This window comes from Lissotriton vulgaris, chromosome 2_1 (genome assembly GCF_964263255.1).
Source record: "Lissotriton vulgaris chromosome 2_1, aLisVul1.2, whole genome shotgun sequence".
NCBI lineage: Eukaryota > Metazoa > Chordata > Amphibia > Caudata > Salamandridae > Lissotriton > Lissotriton vulgaris.
This window is the reverse complement of record NC_141687.1, coordinates 1,897,582,238-1,897,603,775: the sequence shown is the minus strand read 5'-3', so window position 1 is coordinate 1,897,603,775 and position 21,538 is coordinate 1,897,582,238. Positions and strand designations below refer to the sequence as shown.

At 42.6% G+C, this 21,538-nt stretch overlaps 1 protein-coding gene across 2 annotated transcripts in view; it reads left to right on the top strand.

Annotated features, from left to right (window-relative positions):
- The window catches only part of MCTP2 (multiple C2 and transmembrane domain containing 2), an 864,328-nt gene that overhangs the window by 764,801 nt on the left and 77,989 nt on the right, over positions 1-21,538 (top strand). For both annotated transcript variants that reach the window (XM_086958087.1, XM_086958088.1), the window contains one exon: positions 6,880-6,989. In XM_086958087.1, coding sequence (XP_086814213.1) covers positions 6,880-6,989 — 110 coding nt within the window. The remainder of the gene's footprint in view (positions 1-6,879; positions 6,990-21,538) is intronic.

Genomic DNA, 21,538 nt, shown 5'->3' with positions numbered 1-21,538 from the left:
GTTCTTACTTGCGCTCTAAGGTGGCTTACTCCATTCACTCCACAGTCCTTATGCTTATTTTACAAGGGGTGAGTCCGCATCAAATTGCGGGACCATATGGTTTGTGTGAGACTTGCAGTCTATGTGCATCTTCTTCATAGTGCATGGTCTGTCCGTGAAGGGATTGTTGCCCCGATTACCGTTTGGTACTAGCAGGATTGTTACAGCCCTCTCACCCTCATGGTCTCTCGTGCATAACCTCCTACACATGTGATGGCGCTGATACTCAATGGCAACCACGTATCTCTATCCCCGGCCACCATGTTGGGTGCCTAGACTTTATAAACTGAGCCGGTGCCCACAGCCTAATCAGCGGCTGAGACTCTGGTATCTTTAGTTTGCACAAGGAGTTCTTCTTTAAGCATGTTATTTTATATGAGTGCTCTGCAATACAATTTTTACGTGAACGAACTCTCGAGCTTTTTTCGTAACAAGCTAAAGGCAAGGAATTGCATGGGGTTTTGCTAGCATACGCAAAATTCTCCTGCGCCTAATTATGTCCCTGCTGCATTGGTTTGCAGGCGGTTGGCGCTAAACAACATTGAGGCATTTTCTGCTGACTTTATGTTGACTTTCAGATCGAAAATTACTTTTGCTCTCTACAGTTGGTGCTCCCGTTTGTGCTGTTTTGTGTCACACGAACACCAGCGCAAGCCAGCATCATCATTGATTTGGATTTCAATTGGATAGGTTGGAAAAGTTGTTGTGGAAAAGTAACTGGGAGACAAACTCCTTAGGAGCAGAGTCTTCATTTCAGTTACCTCCCACTGCAGGAAGGCTCCTTCAGCCAATCAGGTAAGTTGCATAGTTGCGGTACCATCTTGAAAGTGAACGCTATCTTAATGGCATAGCTCATATTTATTTTCCAATAATAAACAATATGGTAATAGTAGTAGGCAAATGGCGGACACCTCAGACATACGGACGATAGGAAAACCCTCTTTTTAGTAATGTTGGTGCAATTGTAGATATCTACGGAAAAAGTTTTGTGAAACACCTTAGTAGCTTTAATGAATATACAAAATAAAGTTTACAAAACTTTATCGCATTGTGAGGAAAAACGCCATTTGGTAATTGTTTTTGAGCGTGCAGTCGTGCATGGTACTGTTAGTAGGCGTGATCCTGTGTTCCGTTGAGAGCGCCTGCGGAGGAGGGCGAACCATTGGTGTTTGTGTGCAGACTTGAAAGACTTCACCTGCCTGCATTGATCGATTTCAGTGGATTTTGAAAATAATTTTCTAATTTAACACACCTTTGAGGCACCAAGGATATTTTATGGGCAGGAAGAATTGAAGATGATTTCGTGATTTTGCGTTGGTATCATTTGCACTTTATATCCGCGATACCGCAGCCGTCACAGTTTTTTTTTGTCTCTGTGTTTAAAAAAAAATTATTAATCAACTTTTGTTGCGTTCAGTTCAAACAAGCATTAAAAATGCAATAGGTCTCGCCTTTCATCAAGTTAAAACCATTTGCTTTGCTATACAATACCATTAGTAAAGTAAATGGCTTTAACTTAACCACATGGCTGCTGGGCGTTTTCCCCCCCCTGTGCTGGAAAATGCCATTTTAGTGGCACCATGACGAGCTCAGCTCGTCATCAGCACACGACACCCGTGGGTGATGACGAGCTGAGCTAGTCATCAGCATCGAAAGGGTCAAAGGCGAGACCTATTGCATTTTCAATGCTTGTTTGATGAGGAGCCACCGCTGCATTGTCTCCTATGGGTCTCATGGTACATTATGCCATAGGACTTAAAGTGTACCCAAGTGGGGAGATCTAACAGTGCTGACACAACATCATGTGTTAGTCCTATTCCCACTCAGATGAGACGGGCTATTCCTATTGGAGCAGGCCCAACCTGATTTGAACATGGAGGGTCCTGTCCATCAGGGCACTGTGAGCAAACAAATGTTGAGCAATAATGTACCTCAGTGTAAATTTCATTGGCCGTCATTATTTCAGTTATTCCATCCATCACTTGTTTTTTCTCCAAACAGACCTGTCCCACAGATTCTGTCTCAGGCCAACTCCGTGTGTAGCCCTGTTTCTTTGTTGCCTTTTTTAATATGGTTATTGTGCTTGAGTGATATTTTTTTTAAATGTGGGTCTCATATTAATTTTTTTCACTTCTAAGAAAAGTGCCGGCAGATCCCTATGTATCCCCAATGCAATACTTTGAGCTTCAAGATATGTGGAGATATGCTAATAGTAAAAAATAAATAAATAAAACGGTAATAATTTTAGGAAATCTGAATGGGTGAAAGGCTGTGTCCATACTGTAAAGATTGTAACCTGTAGTTTATTTGTGCCATTGAATAAATACATACAGTTCTGCCACGGCAGTGAAATAAAATGTGACCTAATAACACTCGTTATGTAGAACAACTGTAATAATAAAAACAGATTCATACTGCGGTTGATTGCCACAATAGTGCGACCTCAGCTTGTGAAAAACACGGTTTACTGGCTCTCACGTTGCATTTTACAATTGCTTTACACATTGAAATATTTCTCCTATTAGTTACCAGGCTTCTGCAGTGAGAAGTTCACGTACTGCACATGTACCCTCTTCAATATATTTTTTTAAAACAAATGCAAATAAAAAACGCCATGTTGTAAACCATGTGTGCAGAATATAATATGCTGTGTTTTTTTTATCTTTATGGAGGGAGGGGCATATCTTCTTGTGATTCATGGCCCCTACTCACACTTAATAAAAATGGAAATAAATAGAATATCACACTCTGCCCATCTGCGTATAGTGTATGTGTGTGTTGAAGTTCCTGCACTTCAGGAGCTAGTTTCCCTTTTGAGCGTCTGACACACAAGCTGGAAATGCTACTGTGCAACACATGCTTCTGGAAGAGGAAACATATTATGAGATTACAAATTTCACAGTAAGTCACTGTTGCTTTTTTCATGACACAATGGCAGTTACTGCAAAAGTAATACTGTGGTTGTTGAACTGTTCCAACACCACATTTCTAAAGCAGTCTGCAGTGTGCAAAGTCAACAGGCTGCATCTGGAGCTGCCAAGTGACCCTGCTTGGAGAAGAAGTGCATACCTGCCCTTGAAAACCATTGTACCAAAGGTGTTTGTGGAGTTTGCCCCGTACTAATCCATCAATCGTGCTGATCTCGGCTGCGTTCCACTTAGTTCATATCACATTCACATGGTGAACACAACTGCACACCAATGCTTGCACGACATTTCTGCATTAAAATTGCAATGCCTGACACCGAACGTCGCATGTCAGTGGGCCGTGAGCAGCGATAACCTTTGCAAAGACTGTTTGTTTTCATTCTTTCAATTACTAAGTGCCTATTGGACCCTCATTGAAAAGACAGCCTTGTAATTGTTAGCCCGAGGCCCGAGTTTGATAGACAGAGACTGTTATATAAACAGAAAGCCCCATGACAGATTGTTAATTGCCTAACTTATTTTGGGGATATGTAGAGGTTTGTGATTGCTACAAGGCAGACAAAGACTCCATTGCTGTATCATAATGCAGAGTAGAACATGTGGGTGGAACTAGTTATTGAATGCCCTGCTTTTTCCTCCGCAGGCGTCCTCTCAAAATGTGAGGCCATTTTGTGTAACCCTCAGTGCGCACGGGCTCTCAGTCAGGATTCATCGTTCAACAATACCCCTTGAGAAGCATCGCTGCTAGTTTTAAGTCTCCCCTTATACTGAAAGAGACAGTAGACAGCTGGCAAGAAGCAAGTTCCCCAGCTGCACTCTCAGACATAGCCTCAGGCTGGGACGTCCTGGGTGGTTGCCCCCGGCTGTGAGGCGGTGGGGGGGTTGGTGATACTTTTCTGCTGAGATGACAAGAAAGTTTCCTCATGTGCCTGTCATAGGCTTGAATTCAGTGTCAGTGAAGAGAGAGCTGCGAGGTGACCTTCTGGGCACAATGAATAGTGCTTCTCAGTGTGGAAGGAATTCCAGCTCCCCACATAAACTGAAAGAGGCAGTGTACAAAATATAGGAAAAAGGGTTGTTTTGAAGGAAAGTGCTGGGATGTTGCCAATGACTATGGTCAAGTCACTTGCCAGTGAAAATCACAGCGCAAATCTGTGGAAGTCTGCTCATAACACATCATTTGTTTCCATGTGAAGTTAAAATTACAAGACTGACCTGGAACTGTAGAGTGGACCTGTCCCCTTCAGCTCCATCCTTAGATCCTAGAATGTTGCGAACTATGACACTGTCCATATGGGATCCCAGTGCATAATTTATGACAACATACATACATATAAATATATATGCATAGGTGAAAGGGGTTCGACTTATTTTTTAGAAGCCTGCCACCAGTGCTGAAGAATGCCGGGGGTTACCAAACACCAACATTGTCTCGTCTTCATTCCACCTCATTCTTCTTTCTTCTATCGTCCTATGATTTCTGTCTCTCTATCTCACTTTTGTATGTTCTTTCTGTTCCGTGCTTTCTCTCTCTCTCTCTGTCACTGTTTTGTTGTCTTTCGTACCTTCTTTTGTTTGCCTTGTTTGCCTTTCTCTTGGCCAAAGTTTGTTGAACAAAAGTAATGCTCCTCTCAGAAAACCGTGCTGGTGCCCACCATGTGCAACCGCTGCCACAAATTGAGCACTGGTGGTTGAGCTTTAACATATCCTGACAGCTCACTGAGTGTTTCAATTGTAACTCTCCCTGGATTTTATGTAGAAGTTTTTAGTACTCCCTAGAAAGGGTGCAGGAGTTGCTTGTATCCAAACACTGTTTACAGGATACATTTTTAATGCAAAGTGCAATCGTTTCTCTGTCGGTGTTTGAATAGGGGGTGCAAGGGTTCAGGAAAAGTGTTACATAGTCTTTTCCTAAGTCTCCATTTTACATGTAAGAGCATCTTTATTTCCCCTAGGACTCTTGATAATCAAAGAATACTCGTCACTCTGCAATGATTGCAAAGATTGATCATTTAACTGTGGATGGACACGCTCAACATCCTAAATAGTAAACCCGCCATCGTGGACAGCTCAAAATCCCTAGGAGTCATCCTAGATAAGATTAACTCTTCAATTGTAAATCAACATCAAAGGCCAAAAATACACTATATCAACTACGCTTTCTCGGGGGGGGGGGGCGGGGGGGGGGAATATGCAGCATTATTCCAGAGCAAGATTTGTAAACTCTGGTCAATTCCTTGGTGCTCTCAAGACTCTACTACTGCAGCTCTAGATGCATATCTCTCTCCCTTAATCTAGCCTTCATTCGGCAGAACGCTTCATTTACGGGGCGAAAAGAAATGATTGCTACACACCTATGCTCCTTACTCTCAGCTGCTGCCCTTCGAAGCCAGGCCCTTATATAAGGCAGCTGGTTTCACACACAAGGACCTACATACGTCCACCCCATGCTACCTGGCAAATTCAAGATCTCTGGGGACACCAGACGATCGTGAAATGTCAAAACACTGCTACTTGAATACCCCAACTTTTAAAAAAGGAACAAATCGTGGAACAATCATTCTCCGGAAGGGCAACCAGAATACTGATCTCGTTCCCTCCGAACGTGCGCACCATGACTTTGGGGGCTATCTTCAAATCAGAATTGAAAGCCCTCCTCCTTCAAAGACATTTTGTGTAGTTGCAACAATGATGCCTATCATGGATTTAACTATTCGATTTGGGCATTTTTAGGCAAGCTGCTACCTCCAGTAATGTACAGACATCTGAGTAATATCTAATCTGTGCCTTTTGTATGACTTGTGATCTGATGTGTTTATAATTCCGTATCTTTGCAACTAACCTTGTTCATTTTAAAGCGCTCTAGCACCTTTGGGTAATGTCTGCACTATATAACAATTTATAAATTAATAGAAAACTATACTGATAGATCAGTTAGTTGGAAGAAGGGATGCCTTGCCGTACCTGAATTATTCTCCCATGTTCATAACTTCAAGAGAATATGTGTCTCTTGATAACAAGTTACAGAGTTCTGACTCCCAGTGTGTTAAGTGTAAAGTCAATGATTGCAATTTAAGGCATTACCACCAAGTAGGGATTCTGGAGTCACACAAAGCAGACAAGAGTATACCAAGGTTGTTCAGCAGCTAATGAGATGCTAATGAGCGGCTAATTAGATGCTGGATCACAAAGTGTAGTAAACACAATCCCCCAAAGCACATAATCCCAGAAAAAGATTTGATATGTAGCTATGTCTTCTTAAGCTGGTTATATCTGTGATAGCAAAAGCTGCGAATTTTGTTTATGTGAAATTGGGATGTCTGTAGCCAAAAACCTTTTCTTTTGAAAAGGAAGAAAATACAGCTGCTTAAAATGTGCTGTCAGGTTTTGTAAATTTTGAGCTATGCAAGACTCTAGTGGAATGAGGGTACTCATACTTTGAGTGGTAAACTCCTTCCCACCCTTGGGGATTGTTTGTAGTATCAAACAAATGACTGTTCACTAAACCCGAGCAGATTTTTTTATGTGACCATAATCTTGCATAATCGCAATTCTGGGTTTTGTGCATTTCACATCATTTTTGGTTTTTCTTTCGCTTACGGTTTTCACATACTTTTTGCATGCGAAGACAAGTTTGAATAGAAAATGTTTTAAAAGGGCTAGCCCAAAATATCAAGTAGATCTCTAGCTTGACTTTTGAACTTGATGGCATATCTTACTTTCGATTTTGAGCAGGCACCCGTCCAAAAATAATTCAGGTAAAATGCATGTATTCCCAATAAATTATGCATATTACCCCGGGAAAAAAATGATACCATTTTATCCACCACTATGATAAACCGGGAATGTTATCGGCTACTACGCTATCAATGCATGGCTGCAACCAAAAACAAATATTTATTTATATTTACAGGAGTCTGAAAAAAAGGGGATTATTGAAAGAATTTACATGGTCCAAGATGTTGTCATAACGGTTCAAAATGTTTTGGAAGAAATTGCATCATTTGGAGAAAGAATTAAAAAGTAAGTATAACATCGGTGGCCTTTAAGGTCTAAACATTTCAAATTTCGTAGATAAAACATTCCCGGTTTACTTCTAGGTTGCTGAAATGTAGATGTTTCCAGTTCAAAGTCATCAGTCGTTCATCATCCTGTGCATATATCCAGTCTATTTGATACAATCACAATTGTGATACAATCATCACACTGTTGACCTCTCGTGGGGAATATGTTCGAGCCTTCATGTACCTATTGATGCTGGAGCTACCAAATTTGGACCTTGGTTCGAACCCAACCTTGGTACTTGATTCCACATCATGTGATTCTGGGCGACTTTTAGGGCCTGATTATGAATTTTGGTGGTGGGAGGAAGGGTGGTACTACTCAGTTGTGCCCCCGCACCAACAAGACTCGCCGCCAGCAGCCAGATTACAAGTTATTTGTTGTCTGGTGGGCGGGTGCCGTGGTGTTCATAGGGCGGTGCCTCTTTCAAAGGCTGCGGTGGCTTTATAAAAAGGCACAGCAATGGGCCTGCACGGCATAGACTGATAAGTCCATGCTATGCAGGAACCTTTAGTGCATTGCCACAGGGGGGCACCTCTAATGCCCCACTGTGTGAATGCACAAGCGGGGGAGGCACAATGGGCCATTGCTTCCTCTCTGCCAATGTTGACCTGGAGGAGGAAACTCGTAATATGCTTGGCGGGACCACGGGACCAGGCATATTGCGGCCTCTGACCGTCACACCACCTCGAGGGAACGACGGTTCCCTGGCAGCATAAGCAGTCCAAGGGCGGTCCAATCAACCAACTCATAATGGGGTGGTCGAACCACAGGTGCAGCGGTGGCTGGACCACCACTCATAAGTCACTACAACCCATGACTTCCAGTCTATGGTGGCACGGCGGTGGAGGTCCATCCACTGGCAGTCCGACCGCCCCATTAGGAGTTGTGCAGTCAGACCGTCATGCTGCCAGTGAACCACCATTCCCTGGAGTTGGCGCAGCGGTCAGAGGTTGCAGAATACATGGAGGGACCGTTGTGTTCCCACCAGGCATATTATGAGTTTCTTCTCCGCTGATGGTAACATAGAGGTTCCTTCTCCATGTCAACCCTGGTGGAGCTGAAAGAAAGGGGGCCCTAGAGGGCCCCCTGAGCCTCATCTGCTTGCGCATGCACACATGAAGGCATATTGTGTGCCCACTGTGTGTATGCACAGGAGTTCCTGCATGACATAGACTTTTTAGTCCATGCCTTGCAGGAACCTTCTGAGGCATTTCCATTGTGGAGAGGCACCACCCTCGGAATGCCTCGACGCCATCCAGACAACAAATACATTGTAATCTGGCGGGAGGGCAGTGGCATGTCTCAGCGTTGCAGGGGCATGGCGGTGGAGTACGACCCGCCCTTGCACCATGGAAACTCGTACTTGGGCCCTTAATCTCTGTCTGCCTAAAATATGAAATGTAATCTGTGATTTTTACTTGTGTAATGTCCAATCGATGTACACAATCTTGTAGATTGTTTCCCATTCCTCCAAGAAATATATAGCACTCTGTTGCTTCTGAGATAGGTTTGTGCTATATAAATTCCAACACATCCATATAAATAATTCATTTTATTTGTGTTGTCTTAATCTAGGTCTCTTTCTAATTTTGAAATTCTTTAGGACTCAACTTGGCCTACGAACATAGATTTGTGAGTGTTTTTATGTAGAATTATTTAATTGGTACCTCAATACTAACATTACAAGAAACGTTGTTATTTATTTCAGAAAAATCTTTTTTTAAAACACTTTTACCAGAAAGTGCTTACCCACAACAGTAACATTTTAAAAATAAGTCATAAAGCCCATAAAGCCTCAGTCTCCTAAAAACTGAGAGCACAATCATCTAATAATGCTTCCTTACTTTCATTTGCTGCTCAAATTTAGTAGAAGCAGCAGTCACTGGCTTCATAAAAGTGTACAAGCTGCACTTGTGACAAAGCATCCCTCTTTTCTTTAAAGAGATGTTTACCACTTTTTAAGGGGATCAAAATATTCATATATTTATAGTTTATAAAAGAAAAATTATTGTAGAGCGATCAGGTTTAGCGTGGGGAAAAGTTGGCTGAACGAGAAAAAGAGAGCTATGGAAAGTGAAAGGAAGGTGAAATAAGTTAACAAAAATGACAGTATTTAAAATGAAAAAGAATAATTTGGAAAGTTTGATAAGAGAAATAGGCAGCTTAAAGAAAGGTGGACATAGAAAGGCAGAGGTGAGATAAGTGGTAAAAACGAGTTAGAGTGCGAAGTGGCACTGAGTTGGATATGTAGGTTAATCAGATGAAATGTAGAATTTAGAGAAAGCAAAAAGTGCAAAAGAGAGGTGTGAAGAGCGGGAAAAAAAGTATGGTGAGGGGAAGAAAGGCAGTGGTTAAGGAAATGGAAGCACTAGGGTGAGTATTAGAATGAGAAAAGAATACCAGTGCACCAAAACTAGAGAGAAAAATGGAATGAAGTACAAAGTACAGAAAGGGAGAGTGAGATAACAGAGGATCTGTATATTACAATGTAGGGTATGTGGGGTTGAAAGAAATTGGAAAATCGGGAAAGTGGTTTAAGTTTAAAAAAGAAAGAAGCAGGGAAGGAAGTTATCAGCATAAGAAAGAATATTGTAAAATGAAATATCAGAGAAAAGGGAGATGAAGTGGGATAAAGGGTGAAGTGTGGAAGATGACGTCAGAAAATGTAGTGGAAATGGGAGGAACTGTGAGAAGCAGCAAAATAAATGTGTGAGTGGTGAGTTTAACAGAAGTGGAGGAAGAAGGAAGTGGCATTATGGGGTGAGATGGGAGTAAGCGGAGGAGGACAGAAGTTGTTGATTTAATTCGAGAATTCAAATGTATTATTATTGATAAGAGGCAGCCAGGAGAAGCAATTCTTAGAAATACAAGTGGGGAAAGGGCTGTTGACGAAGCAAGAGAAAGGAAGGTTAGAGATCCATCCAGAAAGAAAAAGGCTGCAGAAACAGAGGTGCAAGAATAACACACGTTCATTGACATAAGGGGACTGCGGGATCTGTGAAATTCCCTGAGCATATTAAAATTTTCCCTGTTCATCCTCTTTTATGCATTAGCTTGATTGCTGACTCACAGCTGCAGGAACATTCTTAATGCCCATACTACTAACCTTATTCCTAAAACAAGCCTGTATTGACATAGGGTGATATCTTAAAATCTAAAGGACTGAACATGAAGTCTTCAATTTTAGATCGGGAGCCAATATTGTTTACTTATTGGAAAGTGGTCATTTGGTCTAGGAGCAATTAAAATGAATACCTCTCATTTGGAAAAACAACAGTTGATGGACAGAATGCAGAACAAAGTCATTCACCCCAGTACAGAGATCTGGACCTCAATCAATTGTTTTTTTGCCCACTATGCCTTTCCAGTTCGAACCCAGCCATACGCAAATCAGTCTTGACCCTGTGCCCCATGGGAATTGTTCAGCCCGAACTGCCAAACCAGGTCCTCCCTGGACTGGAAACAAGCATCCTAGGACCGGTTTCTGGCTTTCAGCCCTCATCAGCCAGGATAGCTTGATTCCAGTGGCATGGAGAGCACAGGACTCACGTCTGAGCATACCCGTCCCACTCGGGGTGACAAATGCCAAAAACAGCAGTTGATGGACAGAATGCAGAACAATGTCATATATTCACCCCAGTACAGAGATCTGAGCCTAAATCCATTGTTTATTTGCTCACCATGCCATTCCAGTTTGAACCCAGCCATATGCAAATCAGTCTTGACCATGTGCCCCATGGGAACAGTCCAGCCCGAACTGCCAAGTCAGGTCCTCCCTGGTCAGGAAACAAGCATCCTAGGACTGGTTTAGGGCTTTCAGCCCTCATCAGCCACGATAGCTTGATTCCAGTGGCATGGAGAGCACGGGTCTCACGTCTGAACATACCCGTCCCACTCGGGGTGACAAATGTAAAAACAACAGTTGATGGACAGAATGAAGAACAATGTCATATATTCACCGCAGTATAGAGATCTGGGCCTAAATCCATCGTTTTTTTGCTTACCATGCCATTCCAGTTTGAATCCAGCCATGTGCAAATCAGTCTTTGACCCTGTGCCCCATGGGAACAGTCCAGCTCGAACTGCCAAGCCAGGTCCTCCCTGGACTGGAAACAAGCATCCTAGGACCGGTTTCGGGCTTTCAGTCCTCATCAGCCAGGATAGCTTGATTCCAGTAGCATGGAGAGCACGGGACTCACGTCTGAGCATACCCGTCACACGCGGGGTGACAAGTGCAAAAACAACAGTTGATGGACAGCATGCAGAACAATGTCCTATATTCAGACGTACAGAGATCTGGGCCTAAATCCATCGTTTTTTTTGCTCACCATGCCATTCCAGTTTGAACCCAGCCATATGCAAATCAGTCATGACCCTGTGCCCCATGGGAACAGTCCAGTCCGAACTGTCAAGCCAGGTCCTCCATGGACTGGAAACAAGCATCCTCGGGCTGGTTTCGGTTTTCCGCCCTCATCAGCCAGGTTAGCTTGATTCCAGTGGCATGGAGAGCACGGGACTCGCGTCTGAGCATACCCGTCCCATTCGGGGTGACAAATGCAAAAACAACAGTTGATGGACAGAATGCAGAACAATGTCATACATTCACCCCTGTACAGAGATCTGGGCCTAAATCCATCGTTTGTTTGCTCACCATGCCATTCCAGTTTGAATCCAGCCATATGCAAATCAGTCTTGACCATGTGCCCCATGGGAACAGTCCAGCCCGAACTGCCAAGCCAGGTCCTCCCTGGACTGGAAACAAGCATCCTAAGACCGGTTTCGGGCTTTTAGCCCTCATCAGCCAGGATAGCTTGATTCCAGTGGCATGGAGAGCACAGGACTCAGGTCTGAGCATACCTGTCCCACTCGGGGTGACAAATGCAAAAACAACAGTTGATGGACAGAATGCAGAACAGTGTCATACATTCACTTCAGTACAGAGATCTGGGGCTAATGAGTACCTTGTTATGAATGACAACTCTTTTTTGTGCGTTATATCTTCGGATTTGAACCTTGTCTTAGGTATATTCAAGACGTCCCAAGAAAGAGTTCTTATGTCTAACTATTTATCCATGTTCTTGCGCTCAGGATATGTGATGCTCTGAATGTGGGACAGTTAGAAAAGCCCTGTTGAAAAATTATTAGTGAAATGTACTAAAGAGTAGAAAGACATTATCTTTTAGAGCCCTGTAGTAATATGTTTGTTATAAAATAATTAATGACTTGCTTTTCACCAGTAAGTCCTATTTAGATAAGTTGGGCATATTTATTGAATGGATACCTGCATATGTTTGGTAAGTAATGGAATGTCGCACTCAACTGGTATACGGCATTGGGGTTCCTTATTAGACGTTGGTCGCTGAGGTATCACTGTTGGAGGATGTCCTGTGTTTCCCTTCAGTCTTTGTATCTACATCATATAGTCTTACCAAATCACTGAAATAGAAGATTGGATCAATAAGAACATGGTGGCATGGTAAATAAGTACAGTATTTAAGTGAGTAACCTTTTATGGTATTTAATTTATTGCAAATTTTTTAAGTAGTGGTACTGGTCTCCTTTCAGTTAGTATAGAGTGCTAGATACAGTGAAGATTATGGGAGTTAGTGTCCCATCGGTGAGTGGATTGTATTCAAAATTGCCTTTTATATAAGCAAGCACTAAACGATCCCATAAGGATGCATATTATGACAGAGGTAACCTTTAAGTTCCTGGTTTTGCTAATTTTTTATTGTCAGATGTCTTTAAGCAGCAGTAATGGCTCACAGAAACCAGAACACCCATGGGCACCTCTGCCTTTCCATATCTGAAAAAACCATATAAAATTCCTGTTTCGTAGCAACCTTATTTGGATAGCAGATCTGTTTGGCAAATTGTTGTTTTCACCAATCTTGTCTAAACATGTTTTGTATCCCCCCTCTCCCCCCTCCACTCAGCAAGAGCAAGCTCTCCTCTGGTGGGTGCAAACCCAAATGCATTTATTGCAAGGGGAAAGAAGCTTCTCTGCCATTGCACATATCAGACTTCAACTGCTCACCAGATCTTCTGCAATAAAAAAATTCAAATATCAAAAAAAGTGGTTGCTCTCAGCACATTGAATATTTCAAACATTGCAGTTATATCTGTTATCCCTTGAAAAAATGCAATCAAATATATGATTAACATCTGTTTTTGGCAGGCTGGTCACCTTAAAGTTTAAAGGTATCCACAGAGGGATCCTTAAACAGAATTGAAAGAGGTGCTTGGAGGGTTATTTGGAGCCTTCTGCCCCCTTTGACACCTACTGTCATCCAGGGCTCAAGTGGTAAAATATGTTATGACGCCCAATTACAAAGTGGCCCACTGCCTCTCATTGTTTTCAGCATAATGTTCCTCTTGGCCAGTGCCTGCTCCTCCCCTATAATGATTCCAGTTATCCCCATGGGGCCCACCCTCCAGTTTGAAGACCTCTGAAATGAATAATCTTACATATACTATGGGCATTTTAGAATCTCGTCATTGAAGTATGTGATGTTTTGCCTGATATAAGATGCTTTCTATCACCATTTCACCCCCTTCTCCCCTTCTCCTCTTTTCAGTGAATGAATCCTCTTACCAACGCCATTGTTGAGTCAAAAAGAACTTCTTGAATGAACGACTTTGAAAATCATGGTGTTTGTTGTAATCTCATGAATTGCTTGGATGAAGTAGGTCTGGATAGTATTGTGTGCAAATAATTTTGCTGCACCTAATTCCAAAATGTAATCCTAATTCTGCATCTGTTCTGTGATGCTGCTTTAGAAGAATGTGGTACAAAAGGGGGTGGTGATGGACGGAGCATCTGAATCAATCAAACACTCACACCCAGTCAAAAGATCTGGGTTTAATCCATCACCGTTCTTTAGCCCACTCTGCCACCCCAGTTCAGACATGGCCATATGCAAATCAGTCTGACCCTGTGCCTCATGGTAACAGTCCAGCCCGAACTGCCTAGCCATGTCTTCCCTGGACCGGGAACAAGCTTCTGAGGACCGGTTTCTGGCATTCCAGCCGTCCTCAGCCCGGCCTGCCTGAATCCAGTGGCAAAAGATGCAGATGCTCTGTCCATCACCACCCCCTTTTGTACCGCTTTTGGCTGCCATAAGTGTGGCAGGGTATGCTCAGACGTGAGTCCATTGCTCACTTTGCCACTGGATTCAAGCAAGCCGGGCTGAAGACGGCTGGAATGCCAGAAAGCGGTCCTCTGAAGCTTGTTTCCGGTTCAGGGAAGACATGGCTTGGCAGTTCGGGCTGGACTGTTCCCATGAGGCACAGGGTCAGACTGATTTGCATATAGCCATGTCTGAACTGGGGTGGCAGAGTGGGCTAAAGAACGGTGATGGATTAAACCCAGATCTTCTGACTGGGTGTGAGTGTTTGATTGATTCAGAGGCTCCGTCCATCACCACCCCCTTTTGTACCGCTTTAGAAGTATGGTCTCTAAACTCTTTGAGGCCTATACTAAATATTCGAACATCTCGTCCAATCACTAGTTGTCCCAGCTCTTCGTTTAAATTGTCAGCCTTCTTGTCGGACTATCCTGCCTGTATTCATTGCAAATCAGATTCACATCTTTTGCATCTGTGTGAGGAAAATCAATATCTGAACGCACTAACATACCATATCTATCTCAGGCTCGTGAAAACAAGTGTTGAGCAGTAAACCAGATTGCCACACTATTTAGTTACAGGCATAGTTGTCTGCAGTGCCTATGCAAGTAATCCTGCAGGCTGCTTGCATATCCTATCCGCCATGGATGAGGAGAGGTGAAGGCACAGCATTATCGGACTGAGGTCCCAGTTTTGTCATTTTGTATGCTCTCCAATAATTGTAGTTGTAAATAATTTCAGTATATATAGGGAGATGTACATAGAGGCAAGAATCCTGAAACTTGCTGTGTCTCCTGCAGCACTTAAGGATTTCAGCTGGATTGATCTGAGCTTAGGAATAAAAAAATAATCATTCCAAAATCATCTCAAAAACACGAATCATTCCTAAGGCATTCTAAAATCATCCTCAGGATCATTGTCTTATGACTTTTATAACTAAACAGGATTTATGTGCCAAGGGGGATGCAATAGTAGGGAATTCTTAGAAGTAAATAGTGCAGCAGAAAACTTTGGCTTCAGGAAAAGAGTAGAATCCCTTTGCAAAAAACTGTGTACATTCTAACGTACTAAACATTCATTATGAAAAATGGATGAAATCTAGTTCTAGAAAATAGTTTCACTGGAACTTGTTTCACAAACTCCGTTTTATATCAGGAAAACATATAACTAACCTTAACATGGATTGATTTATTTGAAGCCTTAAGCAATCAACATGTCTGTATGAGGCCTCTCTGCGCTCTCAAACAATTCTTTGCTTCTGTACAGCTTTAGAAGCAATCTCATATCTGCCCCTTGGTTAACTTCATTATACATTGTTTTCAGAGTAGTTTTGAACTCTAAACAGTTGTTAGGTTTCTCAATAGATAAAAAGAGTTGAAGGAAATTGATCTGACTATTGGCAGCGATTGAGAAGCTTATGAAAGATTAAGCAACCCTCTTTGTGTGTTATAAATAAAGTTACTGCTAAACGTTACTGCTTAAAACCAGAGGGGATGGTTGGGGCTGCATTTTCATTCTTTGACAGGCAACCTTTTGAACTGATATTGAAATAATTTTTCTAATTTTTTTGGTCTTGCCTAGGCAGCACATGTGGTGTGTCTTCGAGACAGGCTGTATCTAGAATATGGTCTTTAAGCACCGCGCTTCATTCTAATTGGGTCCTTTTACTGCCCTTCGTAAATGGCTTCTTATCTTTGATTAATATGCTCGGTAGTCTTTCCTTTTCTACTTCTGTAACCTCCCATGGGGACAGCCCCTCCTACATGTGCTCTTACTCTTCATGTTATTTATTAGTTTGTGAGGGCACCTTTTTCTGTTTTTGCTTGTTTAGGCTCAGGATCTTGCTTGTGCCCATGCTTGCTCCTCTCTCCTTAGAGCTGCAGCTGTCTCCTTCTCTTCCCTCCTGCTTGTTTATTATTTCTTTCCTGCTCGCTGTTTGGTGCTGTTCAGCTTCGGCTCCCAGCCATCCTCCCACCACCACCTCCCTCCCATTGAGTATTTTGGACCGTTTTTATATTATTATTCAAGACCATAAGGAGCATGCCACACAATTTTGTTCAGCTTGATGTGTCGATCTTTCACCACCCCCACCACCACCTCCCGCCCATCGAGTATTTTGGATAGTTTTTATATTATGCAAGACCGTAAAGAGCTTGCCTTACAATTTGTTTCTCAAGATTATTAGTTACCACAGCACACTTTTTGCATCTTAATTCCTATGCATGGAAATAACAGAAAGCTAGAGAATGTCCGGATAATGGCATCTTCTGTTGAATAATTCTTAGCTTCAGTGAGTTGTTTTTGTTGTCATTTTGGTTGTTATGTAGGTGACAACTTGTTTTGGATATTTCTGGTAGCTCATGTGTGTTTCAGTCTTTTTTCAAAGGGCAATATATGTTTTACGCTTCTTAGAGGTGAATCCACACATGATCTCTCCGAGGCAGACCCTTTATAGAAGGGAGGTAGGAGCAGTTGTGTCCTGGCATAATGGTGGGTGAGCCTAACATCATGGAGAATCATCCCAAAATATGTCTTTTATGGGAGGCACACTGCCGCCAAATGGACTGCTCAGCTGTGATTACGGAGACATTGCATCACTTTGGAGCCATCACGCTGATAGTCTGCAGTGCATTGTGATGCTTTCTCTTGCACCTTTAGTTTCTAATTTAATATTTGCAGTTTTATATATCATGAACTCAAGCCGAAGGTATTGGATTGATTTGTATAAGCACCAGTTACATTACACATGGTCAATATATTTTTTTTCTTTGAGGTAGAATAACAGGATGTTGAACCAATGCCAAGACTTGAACATGGTTCTCGTGTTCCAAAGTTGGCAGCTCTAGTCGTAACGTCAGATCATCTCTCTTGCCCAACATTTTGAAAACATGGCAGGTCCACTGTCACCATGTCAGTTAGTTCTCCTCTCCAGAGTCCCTAGGCCTCCCTCTGCCTGTCACAGCATGACCATCAGCTCGCATTAGCAACACAATTTATGCCTGTTCCATTACAGCCTGTTTTGTTAGGACTGGTAGGGTACCTCTTGCTTGCAGTCTCTAGGACATTGAAAAGTCCAGTAAGTGGGGCGACAGCCCTTCCCCTCTTTTACTATGCTGCTAGATGTCTCTTCCTAGACAGATAGCACGGTAACCAAAGTGAGGGTTGAATTGACGCTACACTTAGGCCCTGAATCACCTCCAAAAAGTGTTTTTTGCATAACATTGGTTAGTATCAGGTGGCTCATTTTTGGAAAAAATGTCATTTGGGCAGTTTCTCCTCACTAAATTGGTTCATATAATTTCTGTTGTTCTACAATTTACTTTGAAAGTACGTGATATTCCGAGTTTTTCATATGTTAATGTTTAATAGTTTTGATATCAATTTTGACAAAAAGCAACACAAGCCAACATTTGTTTGGCAAAGTATTACTTAATTTGTTGGTTCTTTCGGGGTTTCAGTTATGGAATCCGGTAAAGATCCAGTGCTAGCTGCTCGTGATCCTGTCCATGCTGGTTGTGATGCTGCAAAATGCCAACTTGGGTGTAAGCCCTTTAAATTGTACTGCAATATGAATATCCTTTTGATAGCTTTGAACAATGCTACATCATCGTATAACTGGAAGTCAGATTTATTTCAGCCTTCGACTTCATCGCATAAATTTTATAGCACATGTTGGGAAATTCCTACTTGGACAATACTTGGATAAATTAATTAATAGGTCAGTAAACATATGGTGGGTTGAGTTGTTTATTGTCAAACTTCGTCTAAAAATGTATGTGATGAATGTATATGATGTGCCAGTGATTCACATCAGCCTTTAAAAAAAATCTTTTTTTACGTCCAACCATTGTTATTAAAACTTTGTGGTGGTTTGAGATTCTAATTAGTTTCAGATCAGCCTCTAGTTCACTGTTTTGTTTTTTATGGGAAAAAATTTGGAGTTTCAGTTAATTCATTACTCATGGATGGGGTGTGGAGCATTGTATGAGTACATGATTGTGCGTATCTCGGTTGGGCTGCATGTACAGGCAGCGTAGACGTGGTGTATTTGTGGATGGATGTGGATTTGAAGTTAATTGTACATGTGGATTTGAGTATACAATATATATAGACGTGCCATGGGGTTGAACACCATTCCAAGATAGCGGTGAAACTACATTTGTCTGCTACTGCACCAGTACGCATCATTTACACAAAGCACAGCCTGCTGGTTGTTACTTTTTCAATTTGTATTACTTTTTGGTTCGCACATCGAGTGATGATTTTTTTTCACCATATATGAAACTTACTCTGGACCTCTGGTTCACCTCAACCAGTGTTCATCACCTGGACTGGTGTTCCCACCGTATTCACTACGCTCACATTGAAGACTACATACCCCAGGCACCGTTTTCACAATAGGGGACTTGTGTGTATCATCCCTATAATCCTGTCAGGTTTGGTCACAGCAGTTCATTCATAGAACGCACAGCCTGCCAGTGGTTCTTGTGCTTTAACTTTTGCATATTAACCACAGGTGATTCTTTATCACTTTTGGAACATGCACAGCACCGCATAATCTATTTGACTAGTGTTCACATTATATTTACATGGCACACATAGTGGCTGACATGCACCATATCCGACCATCAACGCGCTTTCTTTTAGACTCATTGTAAAACATACAATTGTCAGCACATACATCCACTCCACTCCTAAACACATAAGTAAAAAACATTTCCATTACAAGGCCAAGAGCTCTAACTTAAAAAAAAATGCGAGACCTCTTGCATTGCAAATGCTTCTTTCACATCTAATACGGGAATTAGAAATTCAGCATTTTCCTGTGTTCACCCATTTCCACTTTGTTAAGCAAACACCGTTGTGTTATAGTGTTCGTTTAATAACCGGGGAATTTTCAATCACTTCACATCTGCTCACGGTGCCTAAGTTGCTTGTAGGCCGATGTGTTCTGAGAGCCCGCTAAATGAGTTGCAGAATGAAGTTACACTCCAATGTGTTTATTTTGGAGACTGGATTGTTGTTTTGTTATCTCGAATTGGCGGGACGTGCACTGCATGTTTAACACAGCAGGGAGCGTTGTCCTTCTGTACTTGTACTAAAATAGTGTTTCCTCAGTTCATCATAGCTTAAAAAGCATAAAATGGCTAAATAGTGGGGGGTAAAATAATAAAACTGTCAAGTGCAGCTTCTTGAAAGATTTCACTTATCCTAAATATAAATGTGCGCCTCAGTGATGACTGCCAAGAATGCATTCTGCATTGTAACCAAAAGAAACTACATAAAAGCAATGCTTTTCCTGACTTGACTTGTTCCCATCTGACTTGTTCCTAACCTAAAATGCCTGTCTTTTAATTGTCAACCCAGTCTTTTCCTAGTTTTGATCTTTCAAAATCATTCAAGGAAGAAATCCTCTCTATCCTCTACTCCCCAGCTGCTTGCCTCCCCTCCCCCGTGATTGCACTCAGCGTTCTCCGCCGTTCATCATGCTTTACAGTCAGACACTTATTTCAAGAAAAAGCCCTATACCTACGGGCTTTCTGCAAAATTAGTATTCCTTTGTGAGTTCATTGGGAACAATAGAAAGAGCTGAAATGGTTCTGGGAGATGGACAGGCAGACAGCAGGTGTGCGTGTGCGGGCTTCTTTCCAGTAAAGTGTGTGCCTAGACACACATACATAAGAAGATAGATGGGTGGGTAGAGCAATATATGGATGCAGGCTTGTGTGGCTTAGTAATCAATAGATGTAAAATCCAATAGCCGAGAACTGTAGACGGCAAGGCGAGCTAGATACACGATTATCTATGTATCTATCTACACATATTTCACTACCTGTAGAAGGTGAAACGTGTGTGTGTATATATGTATGTATATATATATATATATATATATATATATATGTATATATATATATATATATATATATATATATATATATATATATATATATATATTTTTTTTTTTTTTCACTAGAATGCCTCTGACATAAAGACGCCACTCCGTGGATGAACAGGAACAACCTTCTTTATTTGCAGAAACTGCGCCAAGCGTCCGTCATTTTTCTGGGGTCCCCAACGCGTTTCGAAGCGTCTCGCTTCTTCCTCAGGGGGTGGCACTCGATGAGGACGGATGCAACTACAACTCTATTTATCCATTGCGCATGCGCCCTCCAATGGGTGCATGCTGGGGGTTGTGGTTTGTTGATGCTCCTCTGGTGGAGTCCGTTTGCTCAAAGTGTTTACGTGCTTTTGGTCCGTATTTAACTGCCCTCCAGTGGGCTGCAGACACAAAGCGCAGTTTTTAATATGGCAGTTCATTCACGCCGCTTGTTGACTGTCGGGTGACAGTCCCAGCAGACCCGCGTTGCCTTTTCAGCGGGCGGTGCATCTTCCGCGGTTGAGGCCACCGCGCATAATCTTTTCACTAGAATGCCTCTGACATAAAGACGCCACTCCGTGGATGAACAGGAACAACCTTCTTTATTTGCAGAAACTGCGCCAAGCGTCCGTCATTTTTCTGGGGTCCCCAACGCGTTTCGAAGCGTCTCGCTTCTTCCTCAGGGGGTGGCACTCGATGAGGACGGATGCAACTACAACTCTATTTATCCATTGCGCATGCGCCCTCCAATGGGTGCATGCTGGGGGTTGTGGTTTGTTGATGCTCCTCTGGTGGAGTCCGTTTGCTCAAAGTGTTTACGTGCTTTTGGTCCGTATTTAACTGCCCTCCAGTGGGCTGCAGACACAAAGCGCAGTTTTTAATATGGCAGTTCATTCACGCCGCTTGTTGACTGTCGGGTGACAGTCCCAGCAGACCCGCGTTGCCTTTTCAGCGGGCGGTGCATCTTCCGCGGTTGAGGCCACCGCGCATAATCTTTTCACTAGAATGCCTCTGACATAAAGACGCCACTCCGTGGATGAACAGGAACAACCTTCTTTATTTGCAGAAACTGCGCCAAGCGTCCGTCATTTTTCTGGGGTCCCCAACGCGTTTCGAAGCGTCTCGCTTCTTCCTCAGGGGGTGGCACTCGATGAGGACGGATGCAACTACAACTCTATTTATCCATTGCGCATGCGCCCTCCAATGGGTGCATGCTGGGGGTTGTGGTTTGTTGATGCTCCTCTGGTGGAGTCCGTTTGCTCAAAGTGTTTACGTGCTTTTGGTCCGTATTTAACTGCCCTCCAGTGGGCTGCAGACACAAAGCGCAGTTTTTAATATGGCAGTTCATTCACGCCGCTTGTTGACTGTCGGGTGACAGTCCCAGCAGACCCGCGTTGCCTTTTCAGCGGGCGGTGCATCTTCCGCGGTTGAGGCCACCGCGCATAATCTTTTCACTAGAATGCCTCTGACATAAAGACGCCACTCCGTGGATGAACAGGAAC